The 16,782-nt window shown below is 45.4% G+C and overlaps 1 protein-coding gene across 3 annotated transcripts in view; it reads right to left on the reverse strand.

Moving 5' to 3' along the window:
* RXRG (retinoid X receptor gamma) overlaps window positions 1–16,782 on the reverse strand; it is a 119,256-nt gene that overhangs the window by 23,849 nt on the left and 78,625 nt on the right. For 2 of the 3 annotated variants that reach the window (XM_058660568.1, XM_004589141.3), the window contains one exon: window positions 3,536–3,783. In XM_058660568.1, the coding sequence (XP_058516551.1) occupies window positions 3,536–3,754 (219 nt within the window). In that variant the 5' untranslated portion in view covers window positions 3,755–3,783. Of the gene's footprint in view, window positions 1–88; window positions 373–3,535; window positions 3,784–16,782 lie in introns of those variants that run through there. The other variant, XM_058660569.1, reaches the window with a different exon arrangement.

The following is a 16,782-nucleotide window of genomic DNA, read 5'->3' on the forward strand; positions in this document are numbered from 1 at the left end:
GAGAACCAAAAGAGAAGCTCAGACAGCAGAAGGACAGAGCCGGACACCTGCCTGCTGCCCCCACGTGGAGCCCCCTTCCCTCACTTACCAGGTCACCATGGGAGGAGTGGGCTTCCCCATGAGTCCCCTCTGAACCAGGCCTGGGCTGGGAAGGCACGATGCATGGAAACAGTCAGCCCAGAAAGTGCAGAGCACCGCTCACCGGAGCTCACCCCAAGGCCTGCTGCCTTGGGGCACCAGCTGCCCGGGTCAAGTCCTCCTGCTATGAGCTCTGCAGCCCAAGGCCAGAACTCTGCTCGGCATCTGAGGCTGCTGTGCCTCACCAGCACTTGGCAAGTTTTAATATCACTTCCCAAAGCCACCGTTGGCCTCGGCCTCTGCGCCCAGCCCACTTGGCCAGGCCCACGGCTTTCAGCTGACCTTTCAACCCCAAGCCCTCTGTACAGACATTCAGTCCAGGAATAGCGGCCCTGCCACTCACACGGCTATGGAGATGAGTTTACTGGCCAGGTCTGGCCCAATCAGACTTGAGTGTGGTTGCTAAAAGTGGCCTCAAAGGGACGGTGCCTTACCCACTTCCTATTCTTGAGCCCTGCCACTCTGTCTCACTTCACCCTATTTTACTTCTTCATATAATGTTCACTATTTGAAACCATCTCATGTATTCTATAGGCTTTTGTCTGTCTTGTCTGCCACAAGAATCGAAGACCTTAGATCACCTTGTTCAGAGCTTGACCCCCTGAGAGTAGCACCAAGTAAGGCCCTATGTGTCACAGACCCTCATGCGTGGTTTTCTTGAGTGAACATTAATGCTCTTTACAAGTCGTGTTCATGTCAGAACTTCTGTGTGTCTTTCTAACCACTGGCTCTGACTTGCCCCCTGGAGTATGCCTACAAGAGAGAAAGCACATCACCAACCTCGAGCATGCTGGAGGGGAGGGTAGCACTCACTCTGCTGCTGCCAGTAGGTGGGCATAGCACTGCTGTCAGGTCCCCTCTGCCCTGCACAGCCCTTTCTACTGGCAGCAAGGAATGTGGCTGGCAGATCCAACAGTCCCTCTCTCGGCTCCTCTTGGGTTCTGCTTCTACATCTAAGACAGCAGATAAACCCTCCGATTGCACCCTATCTGTACAATGTGGCCACCTCCCGCACACATCCCTGGAGGCACACTGAGCATCCGATCTTTAAGTTATAGCAATTAGTGGGAAGATCACTGCTGAAGTCAGCATGAGGTGCATACAGTATCAGAGAACACAGAGCTCCAAGTCAGAAGGCTGCAGTCCTGACCCTGCCTGTGCTGTTGACAGGCTGTGTCAAGTTGAGCAAATCACTCAGGCTCAACGAACCTGGTTATTTCATTTATGGAAAAATAGATTAAAACAAGACAAGCTGAGCGATCCCTGCTTAGGCAGGGCTGGGGTGGTTAGGATGAACTATGGGGCTTTTGCAATCTTTACAAGTGTCAAAATACAGAATGGGGGAAAATGTATATTTTGAAAAAGATCCCACAGAGAACCATTTGATTCACAATCGGGGTGGAAAACACTGATCAACTGTGACTCACAGAAGTTCTTTACCGAGCTGGTGGAGTGTTTTAAAGCCTTTGAACTTGAATGACATCCCACAGTCTCCAGTAACTGTGTGGACTTCCATGTACCATCATTCACTCATCTGTGTCACTCACCTGGCTCCCAGTTCCTGGAATCATTACAATTGAGGGTCTCCAATCCAAGAAGCAACAGTTATTTTAGGTTATTCCTGGCTCTAAGATTCTGTGACTCCCCCGCCCCACAGCTTTGTTTTCACATCCCTAGTGTGTGAGGTATTTCAGGAAAAGTCCAAATTTGGACTCTACGTTTCTTCTGTATTAGTGGGAAACACTACTGGCACAGGGGAGTCCCACTTAGTCTTTGAAATCTAAATTTGAAGGTGGCTTCAGGACCGTGTGAATGCCCTCCAGGGAAACAGGGCCAGTAGGTGACATCTGCACCTGTGTGTGCCCCTGTGTGTGCATATCTATTTAGGGATTATCTCATGTGAACAATGAGGTTCACAAACTTGAGACCCAGAGGGGGAATGGACAAGCTAAAGACCCAGGAGAGCTGGCAGCACCAGCTGAAGGCCAGCAGGCATGAGGTCCAAGAACAGACAATATATGACATCCAAAGGCAGGGAAAAAGTGATACATCTTGGGAGCCTTTGGGCAGGGAAGTGCTGTCTTACTCAGAGGAAGGTTAATCTTTTTTATTTTATTCTACCCTTCAACTGCTTGGGAGACACCCAACTGCATTGGAAAAGTCCAGCTGCTTCATTCAATCTGCCTGCTTAGGTTAGCATCATTCAAACACCTTCAGTAATGCATGAGTAGACATCTGAATATTCCATGCCCAACCACATGTAACTGACCATTCTAACACTCTATCATTCTTCCCCCAGATGTGTTGGGGTTGGGACAGTGGGGTTTCCCCATTGTAATCCAGGGAGAGGGAAAATATGTGCCAAATTCCTCATCTCTTTGCACCATGTCTTTTAGGTATGGGATGAGCCACAGCCATTCCTGCCACAGAGATGTTGGAATCAGCCACATGATTTTCTCGCCATCGCAGTAAAACTAGACACATGTAAGCAGAGGCTTCACCCTGCTGTGTAATGTGGTTTAGCCTTGGGGTGTGCTGTGAGACACCATAAAAAAAGAATACTCCAGGAAACTTCTGGGACTGGAGAAGCAGATCTGTGCCCAGCCTGCAACTGAACCCGGCTCACCCACATCTGAAGCAAAGTCATCCTAGCCTATTACAGACTTGAAAATGAATAGGCAAATGCCTGGTTTTGTAGGCGACTGTGCTCTCAGAATTGCTTAATATGCAGCCTGATTGCAGCAATGGCAACCTACATAGCAGGGACATGGAGGTGGGATGATGCTCTTGATGTGACATTGCAGGAAAGAGTGGAAGGACACCTGGGAGTCTTGTAGACCCTACAGGGCAGCAAGCGAGTCTTTGCCATCAACACATCCTCTTGCTCCACTATAACACAAGGTGCCTGGAATTAAGATAGTTTCCTTCCTGAGTCCCCATGGCTTCAGGGGCAGCACGTATGGTACACAGCTTACCTTCTCCACATTTATCCATATATGATGCCTGCCCATCATGTGCAAGCTTACAGAGACCAAATATGTCTTGAATATTTCTAAAGGTCCATTAATAGGAACATGTGATACCAGGGACTTAATAAATGCTCATTATTAACTTGAGAAGAATAAAGAGGGCTCCACCGCTCAGACCTGTAATCAAGAGGCAGGCTCACGGAGTTGGTCACTGCCTCCCAGGATATAAACAGTCGTCACTCCCCAGGACTGCTCAGTCTGAGGACTCACTGAACCAATGCCCTGCAGAAGGGAATTCTGCAGAGGCAACGCCAGCCCTCCAGCAAGAGACTCACTAAACACTTGCAGAATGCTGAGTCTGCTCCAGGAGCAGCCTGGTGAGTCCACTGAAGATAGCTAGAAAGACCACTGGGAGAAAGGATACCTACCTGAGAGCTGGGCGGTGCTACCAAATTGATTCCTGGAGGGGCTGCCAGCGCTCCTGAGGGTGGGCCCATGGCAGAGGTGATGACTCTGTATGGAGACCCCAGGGCATTGAGGGGTGTCCCCACTGCACTCAAAGTCCTTGGGGCACTCACTGGAGTGTCCGTGTAGCTGGGGTGGCTGTCCATGGGCTTCCCTGTGGACAGGGCTGCTGATGGGCTCATAGACGTGGAGCCAGTGTGACCCGGGGAGCCTGTAAGGGGAAAAGAACAGGTGACGAGAGGTTACAGGAGAATAGAGAAGTACTTGCAGGGACCTGGACCCACCCTGACTTTTGTCTCTTGTATCGTTCCCTCCTGTCAGCCACATCTACACACCTATACACCTTGGTGCACACATCTATGAGAAGGTAGAAGTAGAAAGGCAAGAAAAAACAAAGAGGAAAGAAGATGTGCTTTCACTGGAGTCTCACCTAGAGTCCATTCTGGACCCACAGAAAGTACAAGAGCACAACACATGAGTCCAGGCCTGGTCTGAACATACAGGGAAGGTGAGTCAACACCAAACGCCATGAGAGGCATGCAGTGAACAGGTGCCTAGGCTGCCCCAGAATTCCCTGTCCCAAACTCACAATGCTCTGAAATTGGAGCAATTCACCCATATTCAGCAAGCAAGGGAATCAGAGCTGGAGGGAACATAGTTCCTGGTCCAAAGGTCTCACTCCATAATGATGGGGCAGAGTGGCTGTCATCACATGCCTGACTGCCCAAATCTTTTGAAGCTTTAGGCCTGGCAAGTTCTTTTTGCTACTCACTTCTCCAATACCTAGGGATAGAGATTTGAAATGGCTGAGCATGGTTTAAGGCCAAAGAGGCCCAAGAATCAAAAGGCAGACAGATCTGCAGACAACTATTTCTGTCTTCAGAGACAGGGTGCTGTGGCCACAAGTTATCTGGGGAATGGGCTCTGAACTGACAAGCATGGCAGCAGGTGGCCACCTGGTACCAACTTTCTCAGACCAGTTGAGCCAGTAGTTATCTCAAGATGAAAGGGACAAAGGCACCCCTCTGTCATCTTAGATTCCAGCATGGAACACACTCTATAGAAGAACTCTAAACACCAGGAGATGTGCAGCAGCAAAGTAGAACCTGGGAAACATGATAAACCATCCCGTCCTGAGTCACAGCTCTGGATCCTTGTGCAGCAGGCATGTGAGAATATGTGTAACAAAGTTATGACAAAATACAAAGCACTTAAGAACTTTGTGGAAAATTGAATTGAAATGTACGTCTATAGGGGCCAGTGCTGTGGCTCAGGGAGTTAAACTGCTGTGTGCAATCCCAACATCTTATATGGGTCCCAGTTTGAGTTCCATCTGCTCTACTCCCAGTCAGCTCTATATTAACGTGCTTGGAAAAGCAACAGAAGATGACCAAGTACTTGGGTCCCGACACCCATGTGGAAGACCTGGATAAAGCTTCTAGCTCCCAACTTTAGCCTGCCCCCAGCCCTGGCTGATGAAGCCATTTGGGGAGTGAACCAGCTAATGGAATCTCTCTTTTTTCTCTTATTGTCTGTCTTTCTCTCTCTGTAACTCTGCCTTTCAAATAAATAAGTCAATAAATTTTTTTCTTTAAGATTTTATATTATTTTTATTGGAAACACAGATATACAGAGAGGAGAGACAGAGAGAAAGATCTTCTGTCTGATGATTCACTCCCCAAGTGACCACAATGACCGGAGCTGAGCTGATCTGAAGCCAGGAGCCAGGAGATTCTTTCAGGTCTCCCAAATAGGTGCAGGGTCCCAAGGCTTTGGGCTGTCCTCAACTGTTTTCCCAGGCCATGGGCAAGGAGTTAGATGTGAAGTGAGACAGCTGGGATTAGAACTAGCATCCATATGGGATCCTGGTGCTTTCAAGGCAAGGACTTAAGCTGTTAGGCTACCGCACCAGGCCTAATAAATCTTATTAAAAAACAAAAGATATGCTTAACTGATTCAAATGTCCAGTCGTCCCAAAGTCCTTCATGACACTCCTGATCTGGTCTAATGCAGTGTCTGTTTTCTCACAGTTAGTGGCCTGTTTTCGCTCCCCTCATAGCACTTTAAGATATTGTCCTGCCATCCTTGATTATTTCCCTGTCTTTTTCATGAGACAGAGAAGAGAAATTGTGTTAATTTCTCTTTCTCCACTCCTACCATGATACTTGGCATTGTCCGGGTAGTAAGTGGCAAAATCGAGATTGGAATCGTCAATCTGAAGCCCACACTCTCGCCTACATTTGGGCAATTTGGGGAGCCATCCACATAGCCCAGTAAAATATGACTCAATCATCAGGCAATCTCAAGCTGAAAGTCATTCTGAAGGACACAGCAAAAGGGCCACTTCTCAGAACTCAGGCCAGGGAAGCCTAACAGCCTCTCAGGCAGCCAACCAGCAGAAAGAACAATGTTAAACTCTTCTGAGTCACTGGAAGACCATGACATTTGAAGATGGCCATGTATGGATACCTTGAGTCAGTGACCAATACGATCTGTGACAGGTGAGTTGGGAGTCAGCCCTGACTTGGTGGGTAAGGAGCCATGAACTCCACCAAGACGGCAGCTGTCCTGCTTCCATGGCCAAGCTACTTGAAGGAAAGCGACTTTCCCCTCAAGCTCTGGCTTCCCAAATGCACCAAAGGGCTCTTTGGAGTTTGCATTAAACAGACCTCCGTGAGAATGTGCCTTTTATTGCAGGACTCCAGGGTCAAACCCAGGTCCTGACACCAGAACAAAGAGACAAGACACGAGGGAGTCAGCTTTGCACATTTATCAACCCAAGCCTTCCCAAGGGAGACCACCTGTATGTACCACCAGGGACAGGGACATTTTTAATGGTGTGTTGGCAAACTTTTAGAAAATAGTGATAGTTCTACTTTCTTCTCTAATTTTCTTCTGTTCATGGCTCATGACTGTGTCCTCACTTTGTTTAAAATTATCTTCCTAAAGGTAATTATTTAAGTTTTTAAAAAAAGACTAAATTGATTTTAAGAATCAGTCCAGAGAAAGGCATTTTTAGCCCATAGTAAAGATGCCCACATACCCTTTCAGAATGCCTGGGTTCAAAGCCCAGTTCCAACTCCTGAACTAGTGAGACCATGGGAGGCTGTAGCTATGTGAGAATCAGATTCCATTTTTTGCTGGGCCCTAGTTACAGGCATCTTGGAGTGAATTAGCAGATGCGCTTTCTCCCTCCCTCCCTCCCTCTCTTTTGTTTGTTTAAAATAAAAGTAAATCCTGAACCTTAAAAAATAATTAGCTTGAGTATATGGGATATCTAGCATACAAAATGTCATGAAAATGGATATTTGAGAAACTTCAACCTGCACACAAAGACCTACCTCCAACCATGAACTTTGACAATGTCATCAGATATTTAAAATACAGAATCAGATGATTTGCAAGTGGTTTGAGATTCCAAGATCTTTCTTGCTGTGATTATTACTATGACTAGTAAAATAATAAGGCAGTATGACTACTCAATGTTGATAAGGCTGGTACACAACCGAGACAAAATAAAATAAGTTCAAGTTTGGTTTCACTTAAAAATATGGTCTGTGGGGCAGGCATGGTGGCATACCAGGCAATCCTTCATCTGCAATGGTTAGCGTCTGATATGGGCACCACTGGAGTCCTGGCTGTATTACTTCCAATACAGCTCCCTGTTAGTGGCCTGGGAAAGCTGTGGATGATGGCCTAATGTTTTGGGCCTCTGCACCCATGTGGAAGACCTAGAAGAAGCTCCTGGCTCCCAGTTTCATATCAGTTCAGCTCTAGTGATTGCAGCTATTTGGGGACTCATTCAGCAATGAAAGACCTCTTTCTCTGTTTTTCCCCTCTCTCTTCGTAAATCCAACTTTTAACTAAAATGAATAAATCTTAAAATAAAATGTTATTTTCCCCTGCTGCTGAGTCAATGACTCAGAGGAGATGGGCCATTAATTATCAGATTTAAAATAAAACTTTAAAAGAACTAATTGCCTTATGCAAACATATTTTGGTGCTTGGCTTATCACAGTGACCCAAGTGTTCTTAGAAAAAAAGTAACTATTTTTTTTTGTTTGTTTTTTCTTTTTTTTTTTTTTAAGTGGGAGAAACAAGATGGTGGAACAGGGTAAGGACACATTTAAATGGAGAATCATTAGCCAGGGTGAAGTAGAGAGGCCTTGATCCTGGGAAACAGGAGAGACAGGCCAACAGCAGAGGGACACCTGGAGACCTGTGGACACAGGGAAGCAGCAGAGACAGTGGAGTGGTGTTGCAATGACTAGATACCCCAGTGGCGGTCAGAGATCTGTGAGCAGAGCTCCACCAGCAGCCAGGTGCTCAGCAAGTGAACCCAGCCACAGAACTGCTCATCCTGCTGAGTTCAATCCTAAGCAGAAGCAGAGTGGCAGAATCTAAAGAAGCAGGAAAGGAACAGGGTGGATTCCATAGCTCAGACCCCCAAGCGGTGGCACACTGGGCACCGTTTCGTGTGCTGTGGAAAAGGCTGTGGGGCTGAAGAAACAACAGTCAGCTCACAGGCCCTGAGCCAGGAGAGAACTCACTTACATCTCAATGCAGTGCACTGGTCTCACAGGGAAAATAGTACCGACTTGGCATCCTATGGGTTCAACCCAAAGTAGGTCCAGGTGGCCCATAGATCTAATAGCCAGCAGGTTCCAGCAAGACCAGCACCACTGACAGCCCAGCTGTTGTCTCCCAAATTCCAGGCACTGCTTAAACCAGGAGCAGGAGAAAGGCTGTGAAAAGTATTAAAACAGAGGAAGAAGGACACCACATAATGATCAAAAGATCCATTCAGCAAGAAGAGATCATCTCACTAGTTTCTTAGGATGTTTCCTTTTTCATCTCTAATCCTGTTTCTTTTTGCTCTCTTGTTCTTCTTTCCTAGTCTGGCTGAGTTTGTTTTCATCATCTTCTTAAAAAAATGGCTTTTTCTTATTGCAATTTGTACATTTTTACTTTCAATTCTATTTATTTTTGCTGTCATTTTTATAATTTCTTCCTCTTCATTTCTAAATTTTTTTCATAAGTCCTTGAGATGCATTATCAGATCATTTGTTTAAGATATTTCTATTTTTGTAAGCAACTGATGTTATAAATGTCCCTCTCTATATTGTTTTTGCTACATCTCATGGATTTTGATATTTTCCTTCAAAGAAGTTTTTTTTTTATTATACGTTTCTTCAGTGACAACAGGTAGGTCATATAGTAGCATCATTTTCTTCAAGAAAATCTTTGATTTTCTTTTACATTTCTTCACATTGGTCATTCAGTAGCATTTTCCTTCATGTTGTTGTAAATTTTTAATTTTTCTTACTGTTGTTGATTTTGTCTTATGGCTTTTTCGTTTAAGGGAATGTACATAGCTGTGTAATAGAGACTATCATATCCAGATGTAAAGATATATTGCAGTTTGCATCTGTACTTCCAAATCAAAGATGGACTCCCAATGAAACTGTTCAGTATATCTCGGCAATAGGATGCTGGACTCTGTGCCAATGTCAGGATACACTTCAATAGCAGAACGATGGACTTCTCACTGCTTGTGAAGTGCTATACTATTGTAGTAATATGGGGGAAATCAGTGTGGAGAAAGGGACTTGGGGAGGTGGGGAGGAGAAATTCCAGAGGCTATGAAATAAGATTTAAAAACATAGCCTCAAAATGAGAGGATGAATTGAAAGAAGAAATGCATTATTACTAAAATACCCACCCCACCACAAGGTAGGGAGTAATGACTTTCAACAGTTATGTTTCTCAATGGGAAATGAATCCACTCTCGCAGGTAGACAACAGTACACCCTTGTAAATTACATTTTTTTAAAGATTTGTTTCATTTATTTTTTTGGACAGGCAGATATATCAAGAGAAGGAGAGACAGAAAGAAAGATCTTCTAACCGCTGGTTCACTCCCCAAATGGCCGTAATGGCCTGATCTCAGCTGATCCAAAGCCAGGAGCCAGCAACTTCCTCTGGGTTTCCCACATGGGTGCAGGGTCCCAAGGCTTTAGGCTTTCCTGCACAGTTTCCAGCAGAAACTGTATGGGAGTTGGAACAGCCAGTGCCCCTATGGGCTCCTGGAGCATGCAAGGGAAGGGTTTAATCACAATTACATCTTTATCTGCTTCTCTCATTGCTCCTCTTCTTTTTTCCAGCCACCTGGTAACTAGAGCCAATACCAAAAGGAACTGCACATTTTCTAGAAACACTGTAATGTTTTTCTTTCCCTTCCTCATCAGGCATTCAGATTGATGTACAAGGACAGAAAATCTTCCTTTCTGGGTCAGCTGCTTCTAGAAGGATGAGGAGCATTTGCTACAAACTGACTCAGGGTGGACTCTGTTTGGACCTCAGCCCAGGGCACAGCTCATCCAAATCTAAAGCCAGGCTTTCCTCTAATACCCCTCTTTGGCCCTTGCTGCAACCTGAATATATTTGTTTCTCTGATGATCAGATTAGAACTTGATGTATCAGCAGGTGGCACCTCTGAGAGGTAAGGGGCCCTGTGGGCTCCAGCCTCACGAGTGAGACAAGTATCCTTTAAGAAAAGCTTTTGAGGAGAGGGAGCTTCCTGGCCCTTCCATCTCCTAGCAGCAATCACAGTACACAGTGCTTGTTTCCCTTTGCCCTCTCTGTCCTGTGAGGAGTCAAAAGAGACACCACACTGGAAGCAAGAAGTTGACTCCTCAACAGATCTTCAACTGCTAGCAGACACCTCACCCTGGATTTGGCAGCCTCCAGCACCAGGAAATCAACACTGTGATTGGTAAATCACACAGGTTGAGGTATTTAGACTGAGACAGTCCCTCAGCCCAATCCCAGCTGGAGGACCCTTGACCTCTGCAGCCTGTCAGCCTTGCTGGATCCCTGATGTTGTGTCTCCCACCCTAACTCCCACCATACACACACACACACACACACACACACACACACACACACATACCCTACTGCATAATCTTCCAGGCCCTCTGCCCACAAGCCTAGAAAATACACAAATTCCATGCGCTTTGGTGCTGATTCTCTTTATGCAGGCAATGATTTCATTAAAAATGGCGTATCTGCTGGGAAGTACTACAATTTCTCAGGAGGTTCCCGTCTCTCCTGGTAACAAACCCAAGGCAAACATCTCGTATTCTGAGATCACTCATCCCCAGTAGATCTCATTCTGTAGCCTCTGAGATCCCATCTGGCTTCATGGCTATTGGTAGAATATGGCTTTCTGAAAGGGAAAAGGAAGAAGAGCAGGAACAGGAGAGGGTCAATGTCTGGAACAGTCTGAGGCAGCACCAATGTAACTGGCCATGTTAAAATTTCAAGCTGCTTGGCATTGCCAGTCACAGCTGTGAAATACCCCACAGAGTACAGTATAGTACAGTGGTCTCTGCAATCCCTGTGTGCACTGAGGCACGGCAGCTCTGGCAGTGCAGTGCCATGGAGAAGATGGAGTTCTGAAACCAGCAAGTCCAAGGTTGTACTCAAAGCTTCACCACTTTCCAGCCATGTAAACCTGAGCAAGAAACTTGATCTTGAAATTACAGCTTCCTCACCCATAAAGGGAGACAAATATGCCTATCCTAGAGGCCCACTGGCCAGTGACAGTAGCTATATTTACTTCCTGTCCTACAAAGGGGAAGGGGAGATCATGTATGGCTTAAAAATCACAGAGGAAGGTTATGTATGTAAAGAGCTTATCTCAAGCCAGGAAAAGGACAAGTGCTCAGTTAAGGGTCACCCTTGTCATAGGTTGTTAAGGACAAGTCAGCTGTTTATCATCGGTGTGAGTTATCTGGGTGGTTAGTTTATAAACCATTGCTCTGAGGCCTCAGTGTTTCTCTATCCCCCAGCTACCCCAACCCTTCCCCAAATACCCTTAGATCTCCCCACAGTGGAGCCTGACATAGAGATCCTCCATGCCCAAGTTCTTTGTGCCCTACTGGACGTGACCTATTTTGAATTTCATCCCATTACTGTTAACAATAATCATTATGATGCCTAGCACTAAGCTTGAAACATGGTAGATGCTCCAAAATTAATATTTTCTTAAAAATGTTTATTTGAAAAGCTGAGAGAGATATCTCCCTTCGACTAATTCATGTCCCACACGTCCACAGTATCCAGTGCTGAATCAAGCAGAAGCCAGGAACTAGAAACTCAGTTTCCCAAGTATTTAAGGCATCACTTGCTGCCTCTCAGGATACACATCAGCAGGAAGCTGGAATGGAAAGCAAGTACAACCAGGAGATATTTTAAGGTGGGTATCCCAAGAGGTAACTCAGCTACTGTGCCAAAAGCTTGCCAAAAATTATTGACTAATCAATGAATACAATAACTATTGAGTTCACCAACAAAAATTATTTGCCCAAGAAGCTACCATCCCTGGTGTTTACCAGAACTGAAATCTCTGAACAACAAGTTGAGTGTGTGTGTGTTTGTGGGCAAGAGAGTGCAAGAGAGAGAGAGAGACTTACTGAGAGAGAGAAGCGAGGCTAGAGTACTTAGGACCACAGAGTTTTTACCAAGGTAAGAAGTTGCTTAGCAACCTCATCACTGGCCAATAAAAATAAAATGTCAAGCACGCAGTCTTTTTAGCTGGTCAGACATGGGAGCAAACTGCTTGGCATTTTCACCCCTTGCTGCTGTGCCAGGATGGAGCGTTCACTCTCCCATTAGCAACCCACTTCAGGATGGAGAAGAAACTTGCCATAAATCATTGACAATGGCTAATGCCCACCCATGGAGGAGGGGACTGAACCAAAAATTTGCTATTTCCTGGAGTTAGGACCATCCACATGAAGTGCCCAGAGCATCTTGGGAACAAATCCCAGCAACATCTCTCTCTCTCAGAGAACAATCACACCACAGCCAGCCTCCTTCAACCCATGCAGTGACATCGTGCCAAGGCTGACAACCAAGGAATATTCAGACACCTGATTGCTCTTCTTTGTCTAAGAAACTTAACACACAGGTGGGCTGCTGAGGAAGATGAACAGGGGGCTGACCTGTGAAGGCCCTTCAACGCTGTCTGTGCTAAGAAAACAGCCAATGCTAACACTCACTGAACAACTGTCACGAGCCAACCATGGCTCTAAGCACTCATGTAGATGTACTCACTTCTAACTGGCAACTTGGCTCTGAGGTTGATATGCTTATCATTCCTGTGGTACAGAGGCACACGTCCAAGGATAGAGAAATTAAGTAACTTGCAAAGCAAGGCTACCAATTATGCAAGCAACATTCTAGCTTGGGAGAAGACAGCAGATATGGGTTCTAATCCTAGCTCCATTGTACACTACATTGTTCAACTTCGCAACTTCTAGCATTTTCTCAGGACAGATTTTTCTGCTCCTTCCCAATCCAACTCTTGACCTCCGCTGGAATGCTGACCTGGACACACCAGTAGTGACCCCAGGCCCTCACAACTCAAAGCCTGTCCCTGTTTCCCTTCATCAAGGCTCCTAGCACAGTCTAACCCTCTCCTGCCTCCTCCCTCCACAAAAGAACCACCCAGGCACCAGGAACTTGCCAAGATGCATTTTTTTTTAGGTTTAAATTATTCTCAGCATTTGCACCCAAAAGCACTATCACGAAAGCATTAGGGTTCATCACACGGAGATTGGCAGGGATTCTAGACCCATGGACTGGGGTAAAGCACTGCATTTGAACAGATGGGAGAAGAAGTTATTAAGTATTAAGCACCCTGCAGGTGGGCAACCAGGCTTAGAAGCCCCAGCGTTTGGTGGGAAGCCTTCTCTACTACCACAGCCCTTTCTGGCTCTCCCAACGAGGGCAATACAGAAATGCATCTAGCATGTAGGACAGACCCTCTTTCTGTCCCTGGGAATATGAGAGCAAAATCATGCCTTAGCTATTGAGTTGACCCCATTGAATGCAATGCCAACCCAGGCCAGCCCATAGCTCCAGAGGAAAACACTGCCGCCTGGATTCCTGCAGACCCCAGAGGAGGGCTGACTGGCTATACAGGGTGAGGACTGGGCTGTTTCCTCCAGCTCCATAAGGAGGGTGAGGGAGAAAGTAGCATCCCCTGTCCCTGTCCTCAACACCTCCCCCACCCCATCACTCCCATCCCTCCTCACTCCCCTCATGCTCAAATCCTTAATGATGGAGGTAGTGAAAAGCAGGGAGAGAGTGATACCCAGCCTCATTATTACTGGCATTATAAGTAATTATAGCAAAACCTCACTCATTTGGATCAATTGAGAGAAAAATCAGTCTAAATTCGTGACAAGTTGGCAGATTACTTTTAAATTACAATTTTATTACTTCAAAGTAACACACGTGAATAGTTTGTGCTTCAAGCACCATGAGCTAATGGTTACTAAGTGGGGATTTTATAAAACCTGCTTTCAGAGAGTCTTTGGTAATTAACACCCTGTTAATATGCTAATGATGCTCCCACTCTGCTTTTTAAATTGCTTGAAAACAGATGTATCTTAAATAGACTCCACACTTCTATCATTTTATTTGCTTAGCAAACCTTTTCCCCTTTATTATTATTTTTTTGTGAATGAGCAAATACAAAGCAGTTCATATCATGACCTATTTTATCATGGTTTCAACGTAATTGTGTCATGAATTAATAAGCACCATTGCTTTTGTTTAGAAACCAGATTTTGAGGAGCGAAGGGAGCACCCCATTTATAAAAGAGGAAATAATTTCAGAGAAGTTAAGAAGCTTGCATAGGCTCACATGGAACAAAAACACCAGGCCTTCCACTCACTAGCACTCAAAAAACTCATTACATGTATGCTTTTTCCAACAAGTTAGTCACCCAAAAAATATGTGTCAACCCTGTAGTAGGCACTGCAAACATAGTGTGCCACCTGGAAGTCACTTTTTTCATTTGAGTTTCAACTTAACTCAATAGTATGTGAAGCACAAGTCATGCCCATTATATGGATAAGGAAACCGAGCTCCCAAAGCACAACAGATCTAAACCAGGCTGGTTTCACAGTATCTCTGTCAGTCCTTCTGCACAACGTTAGTGCCATTTTGCTTCCACACTCCATTTCCACCCAGGAAATTAAGGATCAAATTAGAAGCCTTGCTGGGCAGTTGGATAATGTGCTGTCCCTTAACAAATCAGAGTCACCTAGGAACTGCACAAAGAATGCTTCTGTAGGAACTGGCACCGTGGTATAGAGGGGTAAGTGGCTGCAAGCAGCAACAGTGTCCCGTATGGGGCCAGTTCAAGTCCTGTCTGCTCCACTCTGATCCAGGTCATTGTTAACGCTCCTGAGAAAGCAATGAAAGGTGACTCAACCCCTGAGTGCACGTGGGAAATCCAGAGGAAGCTGCTGGCTTCAGCTTGACTCAGCCCTGGCTGCCGTAGCCATTTGGGGAGTCAATCAGCTGATGGAAGATCTCTCTCATTCTGTCTTCCGCATTTCATTCTGTCTTCTCTAACTTTCAAATAACCCTTTTAAAACAAATACTTAAAGAGAGAGAGAGGCAAAAGGAAAAAAAGAAAACAGAGAGTCAAGATGATGGAATAGGGAAAGGACACATTTAAATGGAGAATCATTAGCCAGGGTGAAGTAGAGAGGCCTTGATCCTGGGAAACAGGAGAGACAGGCCAACAGCAGAGGGACACCTGGAGACCTGTGGACACAGGGAAGCAGCAGGGACAGTGGAGTGGTGTTGCAATGACTAGATACCCCAGTGGCAGTCAGAGATCTGTGAGCAGAGCTCCACCAGCAGCCAGGTGCTCAGCAAGTGAACCCAGCCATAGAACTGCTCATCCTGCTGAGTTCAATCCTAAGCAGAAGCAGAGTGGCAGAATCTAAAGAAGCAGGGAAGGAACAGGGTGGATTCCATAGCTCAGACCCCCAAGCGGTGGCACACTGGGCACCGTTTCGTGTGCTGTGGAAAAGGCTGTGGGGCTGAAGAAACAACAGTCAGCTCACAGGCCCTGAGCCAGGAGAGAACTCACTTACACCTCAATGCAGTGCACTGGTCTCACAGGGAAAATAGTACCGACTTGGCATCCTATGGGTTCAACCCAAAGTAGGTCCAGGTGGCCCATACATCTAATAGCCAGCAGGTTCCAGCAAGACCAGCACCACTGACAGCCCAGCTATTGTCTCCCAAATTCCAGGCACTGCTTAAACCAGGAGCAGGAGAAAGGCTGTGAAGGCAGCAGTACAGCTACAGCACAGGGCCACAGGGAATGGAGAGAGGTGAGCGAGGAATTGGGACTATGGAAACCATGCTGAAAGTCTAGCACAACAGCCCAGGACTGAAACTTGCTGGAGGGCTGGCAAAAGTGACTCCAAACGAAGAACCAGCTACGTAAGTAAAATTGACTTTTAGACCCATGGACAACTCGGCTTATGAACTGGTTCTAAGGAGAGGAATCTGCTAACCAGAATACCAATGACCAAGAACAAAACAAGAGACAGAGACACAATGAACACTACTGATGCCTCCCCAGCAAAGGAGCAAAAGCGTTTGTCAACCTCAATGTTACCCGAGGAAGACATCAAGGAAATGAGGGATAAAGAATTTTTTAAAACTTGTTACAAACCTTCTTAAAAACAATGAGAAGCACAGGAGTTCAAGAAATTTAAGGAATATATCACACAGGAATAGCAACACAAACAAGATCAAGCCAAATTATTCGATATGAAGGATATAATGGGGCGAATTAAAAATTCAGTGGAAAGCCTCAAAATAGAATAAGCAAGGCAGAAGAAAGAATTTCAGAACTAGAAAACATTTCCTTCAGCAATCAGGAAACAATCAAAAAGCTGGAAGTGAAACTGAGTCAAGCTAAGAAAAGTATTCAGGAATTACAGAGCACTATTAGAAGGCCCAATATACGAGTTATGGGAGCTCTATTGACAGAGAAAAGGAATAGCACCTACCAAAACCAAAGGCAAAAGTGTAGAACTTCCCAGTAAAACAGCAAAAGACTAACTCAAACAAGGAACAATCGATTGCTAAAATGATAGGACCAAATTACTACCTGTAAATATTACTTGAATGTAAAGGGTTTAAACTCTCATCAATCAAGTGTCATAGATTAGTACGCTGATTGAAAAAACAAAACCCACCTATCTATTGGTTACAGGAGGTACATCTTACTAACAAAGATACGCAATACTGAAAGTGAAAGAATGAAAAAGGTATTCTAGGCTTATGGAAATAAAGAACTGATACAATCATTCTTCTATCAGATAA

This window comes from Ochotona princeps, chromosome 2 (assembly GCF_030435755.1).
Source record: "Ochotona princeps isolate mOchPri1 chromosome 2, mOchPri1.hap1, whole genome shotgun sequence".
Taxonomy (NCBI): domain Eukaryota; kingdom Metazoa; phylum Chordata; class Mammalia; order Lagomorpha; family Ochotonidae; genus Ochotona; species Ochotona princeps.